We start from the raw sequence: 25000 nt of genomic DNA, 5'->3' as shown, positions 1-25000 counted from the left end.
AGACTTCATTTACCACTGTGATCAGCTCCAGGTCCTTCAGGTATGTTCTCTCAGTGTTGAGCAACTCTTTAGCGATGAAGTATGAGTTATCAGCAGGACAGATCTGCGCACACACACACACACACACACACACACACACGCACACGCGCACACACACACACACACACACACACGATACAAGATTACATATTGCATATATTTTACAGTGAACCATTTAATTTTTACTCAAGTTAAGTAACAGAGACACTTCCCCATTGTTATATATTTCTAAATATTCCCCAGATGATGTTGAACAGAGTCAGGAATTTCTCACAGTATTTCCTCTAATATTTGTTCTTCTGGAGAAAGTCTAATTTGTTTTATTTCAGCTAGAATAAAAGCAGTTTTTAATAGTTTTAAAGCTATTTTAAGGTCAATATTATTAGCTCCTTCAGCAATATTAGTGTTGGATTGTCTCCAGAATAAACCACTGTTATACAATGACTTGCCTAATTACCCTAACTTTACCCTAATTACCTTAGTGAAGCCTTTAAATGTCACTTTAAGCTGAATACTAGTGTCTTGAAGAATATCTAGTCTAATATTATGTGCTGTCATCATGACAAAGAGAAAAAACATCAGTTATTAGAGATGAGTTATTAAAGCTATGTGTAGAAATGTGCTGGAGAAATCTGCTCTGCGTTAAACAGAAATTGGAGAATAAAATATTTAGGAGGGCTAATAATTCAGACTTCAACTGAATATACTTGTTCGGCACACACACACACACTTCTCACCTTCCTCCTGTTGTCTTCCTCGTCATCATTGCGTTCGGAAACACCATCATTCAGTAAGGGGGAGATGAGAGGAGACGGTGTGACCCCTCGAAAGTCATCAGAATGACCATTAACTAACGCTACCAAAGCACACGTCAACTCTGGGAAACACACACACACACACACACACACACACACACACACACACACAAAGTAAGAGCATTAGCACCGAGTGTAGGCAATCTGACATTACACTGTAAAAGCGATTAGTTGACTTTACTTAAAAAAGAGAGTAAACCCGGTGCCTTATCATCATCAAGTATACTGTCATAATTACGAAAGTTTACTGACTGATTTTACTAAGTCAAATCAGCTTGTTTTGCTTGTAAGGCAACGGGTTTACTCACTTTTTTAAAGTAATTATCACTTTAGAGTTTCAATGTGATGTGCTTTACTTTAACATGCAAATCTGCATCACTAGGTAAATATAAATGAAATATGCCATGTACTGAACTCTAACCATGGGAGTAGCATGATATTTGTTGAAGTATGTCTTTTTGGAATATGTAGCACAGGGATATGGTGATCGTAATATTTATATACCCAGTGATGGGTTGTGGTTGGAAGGGCATCCGCTGCGTAAAACACTGGATAAGTTGGCGGTTCATTCCGCTGTGGCGACCCCAGATTAATAAAGGGACTAAGCCGAAAAGAAAATAATGAATCAATGAATAAATTAATTAATTAATTAAAAATCAATAAATTAATGAATTAATAAAATAAATAAATAAAATGTATAATTATTTAAATGAATAAATAGATCACATGAAGACATAAATAAATAAATGATTAAAATAAAATAAATAAATAATTATAAAAAAAACAAATAAATAAAATTAATACATAAATAAATAAAAATAATAAATTATTATTTAAATAAATATATAAATAAAATGAATACATAAATAAATACAACTAATAAATATTTATTTACATACAAATAAATAAATAAAATTAATACATAAATAAATAAAATTAATAAATAATTATTTAAATAAAAACAAATAAATAAAAATAATACATAAATAAATTTAATAAATGATATTTTAAATAAATATATAAATAAATAAAAAAATAAAATTAATACATAAATAAATAAAAATAATAAATGATTATTTAAATAAATATATAAATAAAATTAATACATAAATAAATAAAATCAATAAATGATTATTTAAATAAATATATAAATATATAAATAAAATTAATACATAAATAAATAAAAATAATAAATGATTATTTAAATAAATATATAAATATATAAATAAAATTAATACATAAATAAATACAATTAATAAATATTTATTTACATATAAATAAATAAATAAATTTAATAAATAATTATTTAAATAAAAACAAATAAATAAAAATAATACATAAATAAATTTAATAAATGATATTTTAAATAAATATATAAATAAATAAATAAAATTAATACATAAATAAGTAAATTTAATAAATAATTATTTAAATAGATAAATAAATAAATTCATTCATTAATAAATAAATAAATAAATAAATAAATAAATAAATAAATAAAATAAATAAAACAAATAAATAAGATTTAAATAAACACACAAATAAATGAATAAATGAATTAACAAAATAAATAAATAGATGCTACATGTGTATGTTCACAGTCTCTGGAGTGTACTGTCCACTAAACTCTAATCCTACAGGGGTTGTTTTTGCTTCAGTACTTGCCCAAATCTGCCTCTTGTGTGTCCTCTGAGTAGTGCAGTCATGATAAATACAGCAGGTCTGAGATCAGCCCAACACAAAACAATCTGTGCACATCATTTTGAACATGCATGCATGCTCTACCAGCCAAAGGTCTGAACTGAAGCTCAATATTCTCTGCATTCTTTAAATTATTATACTCTTATGCACCTTTTTACAAGATGTAAAGTGCATCTCTGCTGTCTCTAGAGTGTGTGTGTGTGTGTGTGTGTGTTTGAGCTGAGAATAACACACAGATAATGTTCTCTAACTCTCTGAAACTCACCCTTTCAGGCTTTGATCCTAATTGTGGTGTTTTGGTGACTGTCGCTTTAAATGCAAATGAGATTGAGCTCTTTTCAGAAGAGGGCGGAGCTACAGATGCCTATATAGTCACCTGGGCCCCTGAAGACTGAAAATGTTCATCCAATTAAAATGTGTCAGGTGACAATTCTCATAATTCTGATGAGCAGCCCAAACTGTCTGTCAGCGAATGTAGATTTGTACACTGACACACTTCTGCATGTGCACGTTCAGCGGCACATGAGAGAGTGACAGCGGTAAAAACAAATGCTGAATCAAATCCTGTTCAACTCCTGAATCAATACTGGAGTGAGTTCTGCACGCTGGAGGAAGGACGACACCATGTCAGACAGGTCATGTTCTCACTCAAGTCACTCAAAGCTGATGTAGATTGGGTTGTTATGAATGGGTTATATGCACAGAAGGGTTGTTCAGCCACTGAAATCTTCCAGTGAAAGATCGATGTGTCTATTTTCAGTTTCATAAGGACTTTTACAGCATCCATTGTTTACATTTTTAATTAGCTAAACAACAAAACCTCAGTAAACAGCGCTATTCTGCCTAGCCTGCTTTACTGAGCTGAAGATGCTATCATATTCACATTGGGTTATTATTGAACAATGTCAGCCTGTGACGCGCTCCCTGTACTGTTCACCGCTACTCTGAATATTCAGTCTGAAACAGCATGTCAGTATGGTTTAGTAATAAGCTAGGGTGTCGCTACTTTTCTCCCGGTTGTTAACATGCACGCTGAAAAAGGTACTTGCTGCTCACGCGCCGAAACCAGTGTAACACACTTTTATAGAGGCGACTGCACGCAGTGAGTTTTACAAGTCGACAAAACTAAAGTTTTAATAATATGAGGGTGATCTTCAGCATGCCTCCTGATGGATTTTTTGTATGAAGCAAAGAGGAGGGATGACGCAGCCTGATCTCACGAGAAAACGTAAGTATTTTACGTTTTGTTAGTCTAGTTGCTAATTCATACGAGTTCAGTCGTACGAAATTGTACGATTTTAAAAAGGAGGCGTGGCACCTAACCCCACCCCTAAACCCAACCGTCATTGGGGGATGAGCGAATCGTACGAAAATGTACGAATTAGATTGAACGAATTCATACGAATTAGCTAAAATTAATACATAAATAAATAAAATTAATAAATAATTATTTAAATAAAAAACAAATAAAATTAATACATAAATAAATACAATTAATAAATGATATTTTAAATAAATATATAAATAAATAAATAAAATTAATAAATAAATATTTAATAAAAATCTAAAAATTAGATTGAACGAATTCATATGAATTAGCTACTAAATCAAAAAGTTACGAATTGGCGTGAGATTGTCTGACGAATCAGGGAGGTAAAGACTTAATAAAGCTAATTCTCTGCCATGTGTCAAGTCTAAGACGACAGATAATTCTATTAAACATCTGTTTTGTATTGAATTGTCTATTGAATTTCATTTAAATTAAAGTATTATTCACGCAACAAATTTCTAAAATGATCTTAACATCACTCCAGTTATGTCTACGTTGTTTTCCAGTTACATTTAGGATTCATTTCTGTTATTTATTTAGAATAATAATTGTATGTTAACAATAATACTTTTATTTATTTTTGGTATAAATATATATATTAGGGGGGGGGGGGGTGCCCCAGTAGAGCTTTATGTCTACAACGCCCTTGGTAATAAGTGTAATTCCTGCCCCCTGCTGGCCAAACACTAAGCATACAGTAGTCACTTTAGGACAGAGCCTGTGAGAGAGCGAGGCCAGCGATCCTTGCATGCATGAAATATTCTACATTATGATGAGCTCTGCTGCTACACAACTGAAAACACTAGATATAATACAGTTTCTCATTCAGGATTGTAGAATTATAAACTACTATAAAGTTTTCTAACTGCCGAATGACATGATCTAGTGCAGGGGCCACCAATCTCGGTCCTGGAGGGCCGGCGTCCCTGCGGGTTTTATCTCCAACCTCCCTCTACACACCAGCCTGGGTGTTTCAAGTACACCTAGTAAGACCTTGATTAGCTTGTTCAGGTGTGTTTGATTAGGGTTGGAGCTAAGATCTGCAGGACATCGGCCCTCCAGGAACAAGTTTGACCTTTGATCTAGTGGGTTATCTACTGTCATCTTTGCGGTGCACGTTCGCGATTTCAGGAGGCGTGGCTTTGGACGGCAGGGGAGTGACTGTGTTTTCAAAGATATTATGCTAACCGGTTAACATGTAGGCAGATCACCTACTGCACCTTTAACATCTGATGTAGTATCTAAATAAGTGTACTTCTTTAAAGCATGTACTCTTAACTGATATTTTACAGGAGTGTGTATTTAACCTGTTTTATGGATCTTTTACCTTGATGTTATTTACAAAGTGCACTTTTCTCTTCATGTACACTCGAAGATCTTAATTTAATTAGGAAGTAGAGTAGTTTGAACCATGGATTGTGATCCGTTTGATATATGGATCAAATGTGATCTGTTACACCCCTAATATATATATATACCCCTAACTGTGGAGAAATTGTAATAATAAAAATAACATCAATAATAATAATAATTATAGGAGAAATGTCCAACCTTGTAACTGGTAGTGTACACACAACACAAACCCATTGATGTAAACCAAACAACATATACAGTGCACACAACAGCACACACACACACACACACACTTATCGCGTGATCTAAAGCATGTATAGTGCAGATCATATACATACATGTGCTGATAGAGACATGCTGCACAGCCACACACAGCAGAGAGCGGGTTAGTGGGAGTGAGGGATGGAGAGGGTTATGAGCAATGTTTATGATTAAAAAAATAAGTGCTGAGTCTTAAAAGGCCAACGTTAACTTTATTGACACTAGTGCACAAATACATTGTTAAAAAATCTATATGGTTCATAAAGAGCAGCAGAACCAGACGTCATAGAGCAGAAAACATCAGGAGAAGCTGGAAAAGTGAGACAGAGGAGCAGAGAAACGGCTATGTTCACAATGTGTTTATGTATTTTATTTTTATTTGGCATCGTAGGCCACTTATTGCATTAAAGATGCAGTTAATATATAGAGTTATATATATATAATCAGTTTATATTGTATTGTATGTGGTTTATGTGGTTTACAAGGACACAAATTAGCATAGTAGCATGGGTCTGACATTTAATGCACTGTTAAGCTGATTTACGAGGACATGTCTTGTGTCCTCATAACTCAAAACACTTTGAAAGCATATTTAATGGGGTTATTAAAAACACAGTTTCAATATTTATGATAATTCAATGTTTTAACAGCATAAAATGCATTATGCCTATGAAGAGTCCTCATAAAACACATATATAAGTGTGTGTGTGCGCGCTTATGTGTGTGTGTGTGTGTGTGTTCTGGTTTATGTGATTTAAAAGGACACAAAACTCTTTAGTAACGTGGGTTTGACATATGTAATACACTGTTAAGTGATTCACGAGGACATGCCTTGTGTCCTCGTAATTCAAAACGCTTCAAAAATCATATTTAACGTTTTTTTCCATTAAAATGTGGATTTTTTGATAATTTGTGTTTTTTATTTTATAAATTAATTACGCCTATGGAGTGTCCTCATAAAACAAACATTGAAGTGCTTGTGTGTTTGTTCTGGTTATGTGGTTTACAAGGACACAAAATTGTATAGTGACATGGGTACGACATTTAATACACTATTATGGTGATTTATGAGGACATGCCTTGTGTCCTGGTAATTCAAAATGCTTCAGAATCATATTTAATGTTTTTTTTAACATAGATATTGTTAAATGTATTATAATTAGAAGGCTATACTGTATAAAACACATTATGCCAATGGAGAGTACTCATAAAAAGTACCCATTCAAGTGTGTATGTGTGTGTGTTCTGGTTTATGTGGTTTACAAGGACAAAAATTGTATACTGACATGTGTACGACATATGTAATACATTATAAAGGTAATTTATAAGAGCATGCTTTGTGTCCTCGTAATTCAAAACGCTTCAAAATCATATTTAATGGCCTTTTTAACATTAAAATGTTTATATTTATGACAATTAGAGGTTTTTACTGTATAAAATGCATTATGCCTATGGAGTGTCCTCATAAAACACATATATAAGTGTGTGTGCGTGTATGTGTGTGTTCTGGTTTATGTAATTTAAAAGGACACAAAACTCTTTAGTAACGTGGGTTTGACATATGTAATACACTGTTAAGTGATTTGTGAGGACATGCCTTGTGTCCTCGTAATTCAAAACACTTCAAAAATCATATTTAACGTTTTTTTCTATTAAAATGTGGATATTTATGAGAATTAGTCATTTTTATTGTATAAATTAATTATGTCTATGGAGTGTCCTCATAAAACAAACATTGAAGTGCTTGTGTTTGTTCTGGTTATGTGGTTTACAAGGACACAAAATTGTATAGTGACATGGGTACGACATTTAATACACTATTATGGTGATTTATGAGGACATGCCTTGTGTCCTGGTAATTCAAAATGCTTCAGAATCATATTTAATGTTTTTTTACATAAATATTTTTAAATGTATTATAATTAGAAGGCTATACTGTATAAAACACATTATACCAATGGAGAGTACTCATAAAAGTACCCATTCAAGTGTGTATGTGTGTGAGTTCTGGTTTATGTGGTTTACAAGGACAAAAATTGTATACTGACATGTGTACGACTTATGTAATAAACTATAAAGGTAATTTATAAGAGCATGCCTTGTGTCCTCATAATTCATAACGCTTCAAAATCATATTTAACGGCCTTTTTAACATAAAAATTTTATATTTATGACAATTAGAGGTTTTTACAGTATAAAATGCATTATGCTAATGGAGCGTCCTCATAAAACACATACATAAGTGTGTGTGTGCGCGTGTGTGTGTGCCCTAAAAGCAACAAATTGACTTTCCTTAAAAAAGTGAGTAAATCTGTTGCCTAAAATTAAGTAAATTAACTATTTTACTTGATAAAATTAAGTTCAATCGACTTGTTTACTCACTTTTTTAAAGTAACTAATCGCTTATTACAGCATGTCGGCAATAATGTTTGTTGCATAGTTAACTTTTCACATACTTCATGTGTCAGATAACGCTGCTAGTATAGCGGTCCATTCTGAACACAGCCGTAAAGGAGTGAGAAAGATCATCAACATGTCATTCACACAAATCAACAGCAGGTGGCGTGGGCTTGTTTCTCATGAACAAACAAAGGAAGATCCGACATGTCACAGGCATTCATTAGGAGACTCAAAATTTTCATGTGCGAAAATTTCCCACAATGCATTGCTTTCCCAGAATGCATGAAAGCAGAACAGCCTGGATGAAGGGAGAGCATGCGGCCCGGCATTGGAAAAACACAGGTAGTTACAAAGAGATTGATTTTGAAATGCCAGCAGATAACCTAACAAGCATTTATTGGTTGACAAGCTCAAAGAACAGGGTGGAAAAAAGAAAAGGGTAAATATCAGCCAATAGTGCAGTGACATCAATGCTGAGTGAGAGATCAGACAGGGATTAGAAGAACACTATCACAATCTAACAACCATGAACAAAATGAATACATTAAGGCCCAATCCCAATTCGATTTTTACCCCTTCCCCTTCCCCTTGGCGCTTGAAACAGAGTGTGAAGAGGAAGGGCTTCATTTTTACCCCTAAGAAATGGGACAACTTAACAACACCAGCACCAACACCAAAACCAGTCATCATCATGTCATCGCGATCTCCTACTTGACATGAGATTGACGATGGTGACTGCTGTAGTTAATGCAATATTTTATTGGTATTTATCTCAGGAAATCACAAGCTCATTTTCAGCCACTGGACTTTTCTGACAGGGTATCGAGTGTCACCGAGTGGCAGATGTGAAAGTATGTTGTGGGCCTGCTGTACAGGAGTTATTATTATGGATTATACATAGTGAAATTTGGCGCTTTTGAAATCGTTTTTTGACGGTAAAACACAAACGCTGTTATAAATGTATTAAAACATGTGCTTGTTTGTTGTAAAAATTCGTAATAATGACAAAATATACTCATTTGTGCAACCCAGGCTCATTCTGAAAACGTAGTCTCGAGGACGTTTCTGGAGACCGCGAAATATGTAGCCGGAGGTACGTATGGCTGCATTTCGTTTTTTAAACGAACGCTGCGGGGCGGTATGACGCCGTTCCTTTTAGCGCTCGCTGGCTGACCGATTACCTTCGTGTGGAGGGCTTTCCCACCGAAACGAGTTTGTCCAGTTAGCTCGTCCTGTACGTCGGCGGACTCGAGACGCAGAGAGGAGCTGACCACGACGACGACGACCGGGTTCGAGTCTGGGGAAGAGCGGTTCCAGAAATCAGGTAAGACTAAAACAGAATCCAAGAAATAAACCGAAGAGGTTCATAACAGGGTGAGAGTGTGGTACAATCCGAAAACGTGGTAAAAAGAAAATAAAAAAAAATAATAATAAAAAATCAGACGAGGGCTTTTCTTTTCTGGACGGCTTCTGTAAATCGTTGGGTTGGGTTTAGAGCGGGCGGGTCAATCGGTAAAATTGGTTATGTTCAGGGAAGGAGGAGGGTGGGTCGGCTGGCCGATTGGCCGGTCGCCCAGACAATCATTCGGCCAGTCGGACAGACAGACGTTTGTTTGACAGCGGCCTCTGGTGGGTTCACGCGAAAACAGCGCGGGCGCGAACGGCACTCGCTGGAGACATCTGAGAAGCCAAAAAGGCGCACACAGCGGCCTCTCGCAGATTTGCGAAAACCAAAAAACTGCAAAAATACGTACCTCCCGGGACACATTTCACGGTCTCCAGAAACGTCCTTGGGACTACGTTTTCAGAATGAGCCTGGGTTGCATTTGTGCATCTCCTGACTTCCGTGTGCAGCTATGCTGCTGTTGTGGCTGGTGTATTCTGGGAAATGTTCTTACTCCTTGGTTTCGATTGTGGTCCTAAAAAAAAATCTCCATTTCAAGGGCTATCTAGCCCTTCTCCTTAGCCCTACGCCTTCAAGATAAAGAGAATTGGGACACCTCTACCCCTTCATTGGTAAGAGGAAGGGCAAAAGGGTAGAACTGGGTTTGGGCCTAAATTATGCAGTTTTTGGTCAATTATCAGAAACTCCCCTAAATTAAATGCCCAGAGGTGGGTAGTAATGAATTACATTAACTGTAACGCTTACTTGTTGGGTAACTTGTATTGTTTGAGTACATTTAAAGAGGTGTACTTTTACTCAAGTACATGTTTAAAGAAAAAACTTTACTCTTACTTGGTACATTTGGCGGCGTCCCTCTGTTACTGTCGGATGGTAGTAAATATGATTCAAATGACTTAATACTTTAGTACTGTGGTCCCCAACCTTTATATCACCGCATACCGGTTAATGCTTGAAAATTTTACCGTGAAAGGGAAGTTGGGTTGAAGGGGGTTTCTTCGTATGTTGCTAAGCTAAGCGCTTCATCAAATTGCTGTCACTCTAATCCATGTTTTATTAGTGGAGAAAATTACAGAGCACTGCAGTGTTTGGGTGTTTAGTGTTTGTCTGAGATAATTAGTCGACCGAATTGTGTATGTTCCACAAATGTGTAAAAGCTGATCTGTCAGTTATTGTCACATGACTCGCAGTGTGGTCACGGCGTTCATTCAACTGCGCGCATCTGGAAGGCGCAAGATCGCCACACCGCTTGATTGCGCAAGTCGTCCACCTCCACTGGAAATAACGAACTTGCGTGAACTCTAGAAAAGCGATATGCGAACAGCCCCTTAGGCTGCCGTCATTTGCGATCTCCAGCAATTGATCTTCTTGCACAGACATGGTGGATTCACCTGATTTGGTAACAAATGGGTTGCGGATCCATTCCTTGGCAGTTCACAGGTCCATCACTGGGCCTTTTCCCCTAGGCAAAGAAACTTCCCAGAGAAGGTTCTTACTCATTTTGCTGCTTGTGTGTTAAATTTGGGCACTCGAGTGACCGAGATGTAACCCAGAGAATACGGTCATTTTTCAAAATAAAAGATTTTTCTGAATAAATGATCGTTTAGATTAATAAATACAACAGAAATAATTAATGACTTGTGCAGCCTGCGGCCCAGTGGTTGAGGACCACTGATTTAGTAGTTATTAAGTAATGTTCTCATCATTTTTTTACTCTTACTCAAGTAACTTTTAAGATTGCTAATTTTACTTTTACTAGATTAAAGTTTCCTCAAATACTTGAGTATAGATTTAGGATTCTCTACCCACCTCTGGAAATGCCCTTTCTAATCCCCGCTGAAGTGTAACAGGTAAACCCGTGAGTTAGGTAAGGTAAAGTGGGAGTGAAACACAGTGAGATGCAGACACAGATACTGTCAGGTGACCCTTTCTCTCTATAGACTGAACCATCATACAGCCTAAAGGGACAGTTCACCCTAAAATTAAGCTTCTGTCATTTACTACATTTGATACAAACCCATATGACTCATTGAGACTAACAAACTGTACACTTGTGTTATAAAAGAGTAGTGCAAACTTCAGGGTTTCATGGACGGAATTAAATAAAAAAGTCTTTGATTTGAAGTGACGTTAAAGAAACAGTTTTTGTTTGGAAATAAGCTTTATACAAGTTAAAAACAGGTGAGTTTAACCATTTTTAAATGCGTTCAGGTGATCACCAGGTCTGGCAGATGCACTTTTAGCTTAGCTTAGCATAAATCATTGAATCTGATTAGACCGTTAGCGTCTCGCTCAAAAAAATTCAAAAAAGAGTTTCGATAATTGTCCTTTTTAAAGCTCGACTCTTCTGTAGTTACATCGTTTACTAAACTAATTAGAAAATGAAATGCATTCAGGTGATCTCCAGGTCTGGCAGAGCACTTTTAGTTTAGCTTAGCTTAGCATAAATCATTGAATCGCATTAGATCATTAGGAAAATGAAAAGTTGCTATTTTCTAGGTTGATATGGCTAGGAGCTATACTCTCATTTTGGCATAACAATCAATTATATTTGCTGTTGTAATATACCAGCAGCAGGATCAATGATATTACGAAGAGATGTTAGCTAGTTACGAGCTGTATATTATTTACGCAAAACTTCTCTATTATTACATCAGAATGAGAGTTCCTAGCCAGAAAATAGAAAATAGCCTAGAAAATAGTAACTTTTAATTTTCCTAATGGTCTAATTCGATTTAATAATGCATGCTAAGCTAAGCTACACTAAGCTAGAAGTGCTCCGCCAGACCTGGAGATCACCTGAATGGACTTAATTTTCTAATTAGAGTAGTACACGATGTAATTACAGTCGAGTCAAGCTTTAACTAGGATAATCATCAAAACTTTTTTGAATTTATCTGAGCGAGATGCTAATGGTCTAATCCGATTCAATAATCTATGCTAAGCTAAGCTAAAAGTGCTCCGCCAGACCTGGAGATCGCCTGAATGGATTATAAGATGATAAAACTCGACTGTTCAACTCAAGGAGAGCAGTAAAATAAGTATATTTCCAAACAAAACTGGAGTGTTCCTTTAAGGTGGTAAACCTAATGACAAAATGCTCATTTCAACCGATCCGAATCTCGTACTGACAAATACATTAATCACAATTCTGACACAATAGGATAAAATCCCCTTATATTTAAAATGCTTACATTCAAATCTACCTAATAAAAAATCATGCAGGACTTTATAAGATACCATTAAACATGTCCGCTCTCTGAATCTGCTGCTGAACAGAGATCTTACCGAGGCTCGGGCAGAACGAGAAATGAGCCGCGCAATGAAGACCATGATTTGAAGCTCTTCTCGCTAAAGCTTAGCATGAGTGAACGTCACACCATCCTTACAATGATTATATGAGGAAGCGGCTGAGAATGCCAGCACACATGTACAAATGGCAAACTGGCAAAGCGGTGATTGGGAATATCAGTGAAGATGAAGCTCGACAGCAGAAGTAACCAATCCTTCTCCATCCAATAACAACACCTGAATCAGCTTACCCAGAGCTGCATCTGAAACCGCCCCCTATACCCATCAATAGTGCACTATATCAGGGAGCAGCCATTTTTAGTGGTTTCCGAAACCTTAGTGAACGTTCTGAAGTGCATGCAATCAATCCCACAATGCACTGCAATAATGAGTGTAGAATCCATGTACACTGATCGAGCTGGAGAATACCCATAATGCACACTTCCCAAGTCGGGAAAAGTAATTTCCCGGTGGGACATTTGCAGGAGTTTGCGGGAAATCAGCATGGGGGGATTGGTGGGGGATGTGTTGATGGGGGACATGGGGGGGGGGGGGGACATTGCGTGACGTATTTGAAAAAGGGGGAGGGACGTGGTAATGCGCAACGTATGTGAAGAGGAGGGGGGGTTTGCGTAACGTATGTAAAGAGCGGGGTTGGGGGGGGTGCGCGACGTTTATGAAGAGTGGTGTGGGGGGGTAGTTGTGCGATTTATTTGAGAAACTGGAGGAAGACGCATGATTTCCAGGTGATTATCATTTGTTTGCGGACATCCGAGAGTCTCTATGCATATGCTGGAGATTCCCGGAACTTCTAGGAGACTTCGGATGTCTGCATAATTCTTTGTATGTTCCACATCTGGCCACAAGATGGCGTCAACAGAGTTTCTAAATGAATTACTATTTAATTATTACATTAGTGTTTGTATACAGAACACTAATTAACAAAATGTTAGCTTCCCTGCTAATGTTAGCATCGGCTAACCCCAGGCTCGTCAAAGTGTCCTCCACCGCGTTAAACAGTCGGAGGTAGTGCCTTTTGATAGTCTTTTCACGTTTATTCACCATTAATGTTCAAACGTTGCTAAACTATAAAATGAAATGAGAGTAACAATGTTAGCTCCACAAAGTTTGACACGTCTTACTCCATGTGCTACTCTTTAGCGCCCATGTTTGTATACATGACAGAAATCAAAAAACTTGGTTTCAATACTAACAGACATCTCACTGAGTGTCAAATAACTATCACGAGGTCTGAGTGAAACAGCATCTCTTCGGTGCACTCAGTTCACTTCATTTACTCCTTTAAGTGAACTTTATTAGTGGACTAATGCAGGGAATAGTGAATGAGGGTATAAGGAGAGATTTCAGATACAGCCCAGGTGTAGGATTACGTATAAAAGCCAGGTAGATGTGTTTGAGTAGGAAGGTAGTCCTCCAGGAGCATATTAGTGCATGCTAATGTTGCTACACATGATTCTAAGACAGAAGTGGTAAGTTCTAGATCCCAAAATCCAAAGGTTTATCTCCGACCCTAAACTGAACAATCCAATTCAGGATCAGCTGAAAGCTACAGACAACTGATGAGGGTTATAGCTAAAGGACAGTGGGCCGAGGGGCCTGACCTACAAGCTCCACAATCACTTCACTGTAGGATCCAAGTTCTATTTTCTACCAACATTAAAAGGTCAAGATTTATGCAGAGCAATCCTCCTAAAAAGAGGCATGAAGGCCCCAAAAGTGTTCAAACTCATTCACCATTAACAACCCCTAAAAAACAGAGCAAAACTTTAAGTTCATGCAGTTGAAGCCTCAGATTAAACTTGAACCCTAACCTTAGCCCAAACATCTAATTAGTCCACAAGAAAGGACCAAGGAAGATCTGGGTTCATGAACACACCTAGATCTACGCATGTCTCCAACCCAAGATCCTGAAGTTTCCTCAGGGACTGACAACAGCACTCACATTCCCGATATTTGCAGCATCAGAACTGTGAATAATTAGCATTCTGTGCAGAGACTTGGCACCATAAATGTTTCATCTTTCTCAGTATAGAGGCTGGATGCAGGAACTGTACAAAGTCTTGCCTCAAGAAAGAGAAGAAAACCTGCCTTTCTTCACACAGCTAAGGCCATCTCAGGTTACGGAAAAAGAAAACTCAGTGCGGAAATGCTGAGAAACACACCACACTGATGTTTTCACACTAGCATGCTAGCAGCTAAACACCTGCATCCCTTCCTCATCACTGAGGTTCACACACTCGCCTTCATTATCAAGCTCGTCTAGCTCCAAGCTCCCAAACGAGTACTTGTTTCTGGGGAGGGGGGAGGAGCTATTGCCAGCTTGGTTTTCAAAGCCTAGCGATTGGCTGCAGGAGCCAGTAGACTCCGCCTCCTCAGAGTCGCTAGTGTCGGTTCCACTACTGGTGGAGCCGTCGATCATTTGCACAGCCCCGAACCGTCGGTGCGGGGAACTTAGCTTAAGACTGGCCTTTCCAGGAGGTGCAAGCCCATTGGCCAGCATTCTGCGCTCCAGCATGGCCATCCTCTCAGAACGGGACAGAACCGGAGGGTGCGGCTGATTCAGCACACGCAAGTTTCTGTCTAGCTGGCTGACTGTATTCTGGGACTTGTTCGCAGAACGATTCATAATCGGGGAGCAGCTACTAAAAAGTCCACCCCTTTCTTCCCGTCCGGCTTTTGAACTGAAGCTCCGCCCAGCATGTCCGTTATACTGGGCGTGGCTTAGTGAGCCCGTCCTGTGAATGGAAGAGGGGTTGGGGCTAGAGGTCAGGCTCCTGGTGCCTGTGTGGTGATTTAAGTTGCTCTTTGCGGCCAACTCTTCCAATAAAGTGCTATGAAGCGGCCCTCGTACACGGCCACCAAACAAGGACGACTCAAAGATGTTAGCACTTTGATTTGGAGAGGAGGGGCTGGGATAGCTGTGGGCGGGGCTTTCGGCTTGACTTACAGGGGAAAGAGGCGGAGACTCTTTCTGCCTGAACTTGCCGAGGTATCTGTCCTGCTGATGTAGCCTGGGCAAACCAAACCCTGTGCAATCGCTGTTGCCGTCACGCGTGTGCGAGTGTGACCTGCTGACGCGACCTCTGACTTCATGTTCACTAAACTCTGCATCGCTGCAGTCAATGTACGGGATGGATGAGCTGCTGCCTTTAGCTGCACGGGACGCCAGACCTGCTCGATCCACGGCCTGCTGCTGCTGCTTTGCTGCCGGACTCCTGCTGTCCTCCTGAACGGGGTACGTTTGGTCACTGCATCCGTTGCGCTGGGTTGACGGAGAGGAGTTTCCACATGGTCTTAATACGGCAGAATCTTCTGAGCTTACTAAATATGGACCCTCCCAACTCTGCTTGGCAGCCTGAGAGAGGACAAAAGGAAGGAAACCGTTTTCAGTCATCAGTGTTATGGGTTTCAGAATGCTCTGGGTTCTACACAAATTATAGGATACAACCACTAAACGTGATTGACTAGTCATTCACAGTAATCTAGACCAGGGGCGGGCAAACTCGGTCCTGGAGGGCCGGTGTTCTGCACAGTTTAGCTCCAACTCTAATCAAACAGACCTGCGTATAGATTTTTAGCGATCTTGAAGACACTGATTAGCATCTTCAGGTGTGTTTAATTAGTGTTGGAGATAACTGTGCAGGACACTAGGAGTCGAGACCAGGGGTGGACAACTCTGGTCCTGAAGGGGGTAATATTCCTCAAAGTTTAGTTAACTTTCAAGCAATCATAAAGCCATGTGATGCGTCCCAATTTGCATACTATCCTAAATAGAATAGGAAAATATTAGTGCACGTTAGTGAATGCCAAACCCTAGTATGCTGAAAAGAGTACGCCAAAGATTCCCGGATGCTCTACTATTTCCAGTAAAAATTCGAAGTGTAGAACCGTCCGTACTCTAATCTAGATGATTGACACGAATTGTATGTGAATTAGGACACAGCCTTATATTTTACCAGTGCATTCCAAATGGGATTTATCGCCCTCTGAAGAGCGAACAAATTGAAAACAATCATAAAAACTGCATACAGAAATCTGATCAATAAAGCCATACTGGCTTCAAATCCTCTCCAGAGCAAATTACTCTGACCAACACTGGTCTAGAAGCAGAAATACAAAGATTGTGTGTCCTTTATTACGTTTATTATTTGATCTATAAATCTTTAAAAACTACAATTCTTGGGGTTTAACGGTTTGCCCAAGTACTAATAGTAATAATAATAATTACTTTAATATAGCGCGTTTCTGGACACTCAAAGTGCTTTACACATGGGGGGAATCTTCTCATCCACCACCAGTGTGCAGCATCCACCTGGATGACGCAATGGCAGCCATTTTGCGCCAGACCGCACACCACACACCAGCTTATTGGTGGAGAGGAGACAGAATGATTAAGCCAATTACTATATGGGGAGGGTTTGGAGGCCATGATGGACGGAGGCCAGTGGGCAGATTTGGCCAGGATGCCTGGGTTAAACCCCTTCTCCTTTTCGAAGGACATCCTGGGATTTTTAATGACCACAGAAAGTCAGTTCCTCAGTTTAACGTCTCATCTGAAAGATGGCGCTCACTGAGCAGTATAGAGTCCCAGTCACTATACTGGGGCATTAGGACCCACACAGACCGCAGGTTAGGCGCCCCCTGCTGGCCTCACTAACACCACTTCCGGCAGCAACCTAGCTTTCCCATGTGACCTCCCATCCAGACACTGACCAGGGGCAGCCCTGCTTAGCTTGGGCGACCATGTGAGAGTTGCAGAGAGTTAACTGCCAGCTAGCAGATGATGATGATGATGATAATGCCAAGACGTGTGGTTATGAATGGAGTTAGCTCTGTGTGAATAATAGTCTGCAGATAGTTTCATCATGTGTCATTCTGGTACACTTGCCAAGGCTGGATTATTAACCGGACCACTGGGATCATTGCCAACTGGCCTACAAAGCTTTGTGACATGCATTTGGCTGCCAGGACCCACAGTGAAAGAAGACTCCTCAGTACATATGATGCAAACATTGCTTCATTTTGTTATTTATAGGTGCAATCAGCCATTTTTTTCAATAGGAATTACCTTGCTGTACTTTGTGTACTGTAAATGCTATACTACAATGTTTTACTGCCAACTATTGGCATGGATTATTAAGCAAGAGTTGGCACTACGGTACACACACACAGGGTTGGCATTCATACCAATTCAGTGTTTGATTTGGTGGGTTTGCCTCAGATCTTCCCTAAAATCTTGGAGATCTCTGAGTTTTATTTAAATTAAGCTCATAATAGTGAGTTTATTGAGCGCTCTACTTTACACTTTATTAATTAAGTGTGTTTTTGGTATACGTCTTTTAAAATTAAATAGTATATAACAAACCATACTGTCAGTCTATATTTTAAGTACTTCTCTGTAATGTCCTTTAGATACTTTAAAATAATATATTTAAAATTGAAAGCAATTATATTTTAATTGTATATAAATGATAGTAATGCATAACTTTGTGTACTTTTATGCGCTAAATTGCATTAAATTGTGCTAAAATGCACATTTCTTATTACCGTGTTGTCCTCCCCATCTGTGTAAATCATTAAATGTGCATTTATTATGCACAGCTTTTCAACAGAGTATGTTTTCTGTGATTATATCAGGCTTCTACCATATATGGAATGTTTATCCGCAAAGGGGGCGGAGCATCAGCAGAAGCTGCAGCTCATTTGCATTTAAAGGGACAAGCAAACAGTGTTTTGTTTCATGCATTAAAGAGTTAGCTCACCCAAAAAAGTAACAATATAATATGATGTACTCACTTTCAAGGCATCTTAGGTGTATTTGGCTTTCTTATTTCAGTCTAATCCAATCAGAGTTATTTTCATGGATATTTTTTATTATTAAAATGCATGGATCAGCTACAGGAGATTTTGATTAATATTTTGATTAATAATTTTTATCTAGGCGGCACGGTTTGTTCATGGTATTAAATACATGAACTAATGGACTATTATTTTAAAGTGTTACCAGGGGTGTAATAGCTCTCCTTTAAAACATCCCAAACTTCTGGAGCATCTGTAATATCTGTCACTGTCCATCATTTCTGATTGGATTTCCCTGTGCTAGTGTGTTTGTTCTGAGTGAGCATTCTTCACAGACGTCTCTTGCTTGTGAAAACATGCACTTACTTGATTTGGCACTTGGTGCTGTGCAGAGCGCAGAGGAGACAGACTGCTGTTGTACTGCACTCGACTGTGCTTCCTGAGAGAGAGAGAGGGACAGAGAGAGAGAGAGAGAGAGTTATCATCACTTTTTTATGTTTGTTTTTACACCTATATCGCTGCTGGCTAAATGAATTGCGGTTAATATAAATAAAAGCTTAAATAAAATATAAATAAAATTAATAAATATAAATTAAAAGTTCTAAATAAAAATGTGCATAATTTATGTGCATTATATATACATTTATTATGTATTCATAAATGCACACATGCATGCATATATTTTAGAAAATGCTTATTTATATTTAGTTATAAAATATACATGTGTATGCTATAAATTATATATTATATTAAATATTATATATTATTATTATATATATATATATAGGGCAGCACGGTGGCGCAGTGGGTAGCACAATCGCCTCACAGCAAGAAGGTTGCTGGTTCGAGCCCCGGCTAGGTCAGTTGACATTGCTGTTTGGAGTTTGCATGTTGGCGTGGGTTTCCTTCGGGTGTGCTCCGGTTTCCCCCACAAGTCCAAAAACATGTGGTATATAGGTGAATTGTGTAAGCTAAATTGTCCGCAGTGGGAATGATTGTGTATGGATTTTCCCCAGTGATGGGTTGCAGCTGGAAGGGCATCCGCTACGTAAAACATATGCTGAGTAAGTTGGTGGTTCATTCTGCTGTGGCGACCCCAGATTAATAAAGGGACTAAGCCAAAAAGAAAATTAATGAATATATATATATACACACACAAGTTCTGTATATATATATATCTATGTAACAAAATAGTTTTGGATAGCTTTGTTTCTATCACAAACACACACACATGTATTTATACCCCTGCTTTAGTTTAGTTTATTGCCCGGTATTGAAGTGTCAACCCTCAATGTGATTCCTGTGTGCCTTGTTTTTGTAGAAAGTGTGCTTTCGTAAATAAAGTATTGATAATATGAGTATCGACACTGCTTGTGTCAATTTGGTGCAAATATACAGTATATAAATATATATATCAGTGTTTCCTCTAGGATATTTTCCAGCTGTGGCGGCAGGCCTTTTTTTACACTGATCTACCTGTGGCGTATTTCAATGACAAATGTCGTGAGCGCAGTATTAGAAGTCGAGATCGCATTTATATAACAGCCTACAGCATGCGGATCTCTTTGCTTGCGCCTATTTTTTCTGCTCGTGCACAAAACTTCTTGCTCGCCCCCTCAAATATAAGCCGCTTCAAGAGCGCACAGATCTTCTTGTGCGCTCTCTAATAACCGCTGCTGAGGTGCGATTTAGTGCGTTTATGTAACGAGTATGTCTTTCAGCATTTATTAGATTTGCTAGGAATATTGATGAATGCCTCCGGTATTAATGCATCCTGAAATAAAGTAAAACGGCTATACGTCGTGTTTGCTGGCCGCATCACGCACCTGTCACAGTCAGCACGTAACCTTAAAGGGTTAAATAAAGACGCACAGCACTACTACTGTTACAGAAAAGTTCGGCCTGTTATAATTCACTTACCTTTTAATACGTTTGGTGCGATTATCACCCGCTATTAAAAAAATAGAATGTTTTGAATGAGAAGCTGTAATGTAGCCGTGGCGGGATGAATCTTGGCGTGGCGGCCCGCCATGGAAGAATGAATGTAGCGGAAACTATATATATATATATGTATATTCGCTTATATATTTTGTATGAAGAATACCTGAATACTCTTCTATGCATTATATAATTTTGTTTATTATTCGTGTACAAGCCATGCCAATAAAGCTCTTTTGTATTCATTCATTCATTCAGTTTCTTTTCGGCTTAGTCCCTTTATTAATCTGAGGTCGCCACCGCGGAATGAACCGCCAACTCATTTGTATAGAACTGAATTGAATTGATAGAGCAACAAACAAACACACACACACACACACACACACACACACACACAGATCAGTCTCAAACTGTTGACTTTCCATTCACCTGATTCTCGATCAGACTCACCTGTCGAAGGGCAGTTTTTTAAACTCATTTTCCTTCACATAATCAATGACCTGCTTCTGTGTCCGACCGCTGCAGAGAAGAGCAGAGAATTCACTCAAACCACAAGAAAAACACAACATCTTGACACAACCAGCGTTTCTATTGACCTCCCTGTAGTGCAGAATCCAACAAAATAAACACGGGTCGAGAAATAATGGCAAAATCCACATTGTGTTTAGTTATTTAGTGTATTTGATTTCATTTGGTCTTTAAGACGAGTCTTCAACCAATGTGTGCAAAGGCTGCAATAAAACAACAGGATTTAAAAAATAATGATTAGTATTTTAGTGTAAAGTGTGCTGAAACTGTTACAGCGCAGCGCAGGCTTTTACAAATATGTAAATTTAATGATAAACATGAATTAATCGTGTTTGTTCTAATCAGACCTGATATAAACAGTCTGCAGAAACACTTTGATTGACATTCTCCCTTTGTATGATGTCATCAGACGGGGAAAGCCCCGCCCACTAGTGACCATCTCTCCCTCATTAGCATAGGAGGTTACTCCTGTTTTGAATCTGCTGACACGTATATATTTGTAGCTCCGCCCTCTTCTGAAAAAGAGCACAATCTCATTTGCATTTAAAGCGACAGTCACCAAAACGCCACAATTAGAATCAAAGACTAAAAGGGTGAGTTTCAGAGAGTTATTTGTTTCAGAACATTATTTGTGTGCTATTTTGAAGTGAAACGTCACGACACACTTGCATTAAAGACATTAGAGACGCATTTCACATCTTGTAATGTGTTTAAGTGTGTTTTTTGTTGTTAGTTGCTTTAAAAGCGTCACCACTTACAGACAAACAATCCTATATAAATGAAGTCTAAATGATTTGGTCTGATTTATACAATTTACATAGAAACATTTCTAAAAGTGACACTCTTTCAAATAAATTGCAATATAATTCATTAACATTATGGCTCAAATGATGTTTTAAAGTCGATATTTAAGTTAAATGTGTTTACTTAGAGTTTAGGTACAGCTGCGCACATTCTGCCGTCAAGTTTGTTTTTTATAGGTCACAACCTTTGAGTTTTGTGCTTACGCCATGTTTATAAATGAGACGCCACACTGCAAGAATACTTCTCTTACCTAGATTTTTCATCTTGATTCTAGTTCAAATGTCTAATAATTCTTAAATTAAGAAGCAATTTCTAGTCAAGCAAAAAATATAGTCTTGTTTTCAGAAATAATGAAGAGAGTTTACATTAAAACCAATAATCTGCCAATGGGGTAAGCAGATTAATCTTGTTTTTCCTCTTTTAAAATAATATTATTTCCCTTACCCCAGAATAGAAACAAGACAAAAAGTCTAAGTAAGAGCATCATTATTTTGCAGTGTCGGATGATTTTGTTAGATGCAGTACCTGAACCTGAAGGAAGAGCCCCTGCTGAACAGCACTGCTTTAGGTTTGGGTCTGGGCTCCTCGAAAAGCCTGAAGAAGGCGTGATTCTCCACACTGATCTTCCAGAACATCTTACAGCAGTCCCGACTCGCCATCAAAAACTCCAGAGTATCTGGACTCACATTTTGCTACAGAACGGACAGACAGAGACGCCATATTATACTCTGAAAATGGAGAACACTCCCTGTGGTTCACGTGGACTACATTTCCCATCACACTCTGCATTCACACAACAGTTCCAGGTCACCTCTTGATTACACACACAGCTGAAGCTCGATTATTGAAACAGTTTATGTAGAATTATTCACCCTCCTGTGAACTTTGTTTTCTTTTTCAATTATTTCCCAAATGATGTTGAACAGATTCAGGAAATTTTCACAGTATTTCCTCTAATATTTGTTCTTCTGGAGAAAGTCTGATTTGTTTTATTTCGGCTAGAATAAAAGCAGTTTTTAATTGTTTTAAAGCAATTTTAAGGTCAATATTATTACCCCCTTAAGCAATATTAGTGTTGGATTGACTACAGAACAAACCACTGTTATATAATGACTTGCCTAATTACCCTAACTTTACCCTAATTAACCTTGTTAAGCCTTTCAGAGATGCCCAAACTGAGGCCCGTGGGCCAAAGTTTGCCCATGGTAACCTTTGATTTGGCCTATCACTCCATCTGAGAAGAGAGGGAGAATGATGGGGATGGTTAAGAGATTGTCATTTTAAATTTAATGTAACATTTTATTTCTTAGTTTAATTGTTTAATTGCTACAAAAAAAGCTTACCGAAATTAAATGTGTCAATTCAAATGGTTTAAATGAATCATATTTAGCTGAAAATGTATATACTGTCACCCGATAGATAGAGGACAATGTTAAGACTTTGGTAAGTGATTCAAGGCAAAGGCAGATTCTGCAAGACTAGTGTATTCAGCACTGAACTACACTGTTATACATGTGATAATGTTTTTATTGCACTTTATTGCAAGCTACAATTAAAAAAATATTCAGCATTGGTAATGTTTTCTATTTATTTATAAATATTACGAATTAGGAAATCACTGCAACTTTAATGTAGACTAGTATGGAATATTTATCTTCGGCCCACAGCTCTCAATAATATTTGGTTTTTGGCTGTTCATAGGAAAAGGTCTGGGACCCCCTGCTTTAAATGTCACTTTAAGCTGAAGCTACTAGTATCTTGACAAATATCTAGTCAAATATTATGTGCTGTCATCATGACAAAGAGAATTATTAACACTACAAAATGTGTTGAAAAAATCTTCGTTAAACAGACATTGGGGGAAAAATATACAGAAGGGAGAATAATTCTGACTCTAACTGTAATGCCATTGACAGTGCAACAGTGATTAGCAGCAGCAGAGACCGAAGTGAGACTCACAGTAGGATCTGCTCTCAGCTTGATGAGAAACCTCCGTCTCTTGAAACTCAGCTTGCGAATCGCAGACCAGTTGAAGCTGTTGATCCTGCTGTGGCCCTGAGAAAAACACAAATAATCTCACTTAAAGGGTCAGTTCACCCAAAAATGAACATCTCCTTACCATTTACTCACACTCAAGTGGTTCTATACATTTATGAATTGATCAAAAGATAAGATATTCTGAAGAATGCTGGAATAAAGCAGCCATTGAGGTCGATAGCAGGAACAGAAAATAATATGGAAGTCAGTAGATGTGTTTGCAATTTAATAGAGTTATGTGCAAACCTGGAAATTGCAGAAAACTTTAGTCAATGATGCATCGTTTACTTCCAAAGAGCAACTAAAGAGAACTCAATCGTCCTGCTAAACATGCACGGATATTACTGAGAGAAGTGGAGTGTGCTGCACTGTTGGGATTCTCCACTGTGGTGTTTGTTCTTCTCTAATAAATGAGCTGCGCCTCAGAAGACCAAACGTAATGAACGCGGTGAATGTGGTGGCTTTTGGAGGCGTGAGACGGGAGCGCAGACAGATGCTCAAGACAGTTCTGGAGGGAATATTAATAGAAGAATAATATTGAAGCACTGTGATGACGGACTGACAGAGGACTGAGGCCTTTTACAATCAACAGCATTTCACATCTGCAACAATGGAAAGCTGCAAACATGGAGAGCTGCAGACCAACATTAATGACGCAAAGACCCTCACACACAACATTTATATCTGATCAGCATCTGGCAAAAACTAAACCACATCACGCAGACTGATGAAGCTAAATGTGTTTCCATCATAATTAATGCGCATCTTAATGTATAAGAAGTTTATCCTACTCAGTTGTGTCCATACGTTTTCTTATGTGCATTTATACACATCTTAGTGTTTCCATCAAGCATTTTTTATGCAATTTTCCAAAGAAAACCGTGTGTATGTGAGTGTGTGTGCTGTTTGTACCTGAAACACCAAGACTCCACCGTGAGCAACAGCCAGACTGACTTTATTTCCGTCCCTGTCTTTCGCTGGATGAAGTCTGATGCCGTACATCTCCAAGCTGCAGGCCACCTCCAGCAAACGATAGTCTGACTCTGCTGGCGTCTGGCCACTGAAACACACACACACAACACTGCTTTTAATACACTTAGGTTTGGTTCACCTTAGAAAAAACGTAATATGAAAGTCTGCACTCCAGTCTTGATCCAGACTTGTAGAGTATTCAATCCAGACCCACCTCTATTTCACATTTCGAGTGCACTAACTGTGCACAAGGGATTAGGGCTGCACAATATATGTTTCAGCATCGATATCAATGGGATTATATACAAT

The 25000-nt window shown here is 38.2% G+C and overlaps 1 protein-coding gene across 1 annotated transcript in view; it reads right to left on the bottom strand.

The window, feature by feature from the left end:
* LOC130234731 (FERM, ARHGEF and pleckstrin domain-containing protein 1) overlaps nucleotides 1-25000 on the bottom strand; it is a 55997-nt gene that overhangs the window by 10322 nt on the left and 20675 nt on the right. Inside the window, exons 8-15 of the mRNA XM_056465015.1 lie at nucleotides 24632-24779; nucleotides 23642-23737; nucleotides 22208-22374; nucleotides 20801-20869; nucleotides 18779-18851; nucleotides 15785-15968; nucleotides 777-916; nucleotides 14-103 (exon numbers count right to left, since the gene is read on the bottom strand). Of these exons, the coding sequence (XP_056320990.1) occupies nucleotides 14-103; nucleotides 777-916; nucleotides 15785-15968; nucleotides 18779-18851; nucleotides 20801-20869; nucleotides 22208-22374; nucleotides 23642-23737; nucleotides 24632-24779 (967 nt within the window). The remainder of the gene's footprint in view (nucleotides 1-13; nucleotides 104-776; nucleotides 917-15784; nucleotides 15969-18778; nucleotides 18852-20800; nucleotides 20870-22207; nucleotides 22375-23641; nucleotides 23738-24631; nucleotides 24780-25000) is intronic.

The sequence above is a fragment of the Danio aesculapii genome, chromosome 9, assembly GCF_903798145.1.
Source record: "Danio aesculapii chromosome 9, fDanAes4.1, whole genome shotgun sequence".
NCBI lineage: Eukaryota > Metazoa > Chordata > Actinopteri > Cypriniformes > Danionidae > Danio > Danio aesculapii.
This window is presented reverse-complemented; position numbering and strand designations above follow the sequence as displayed.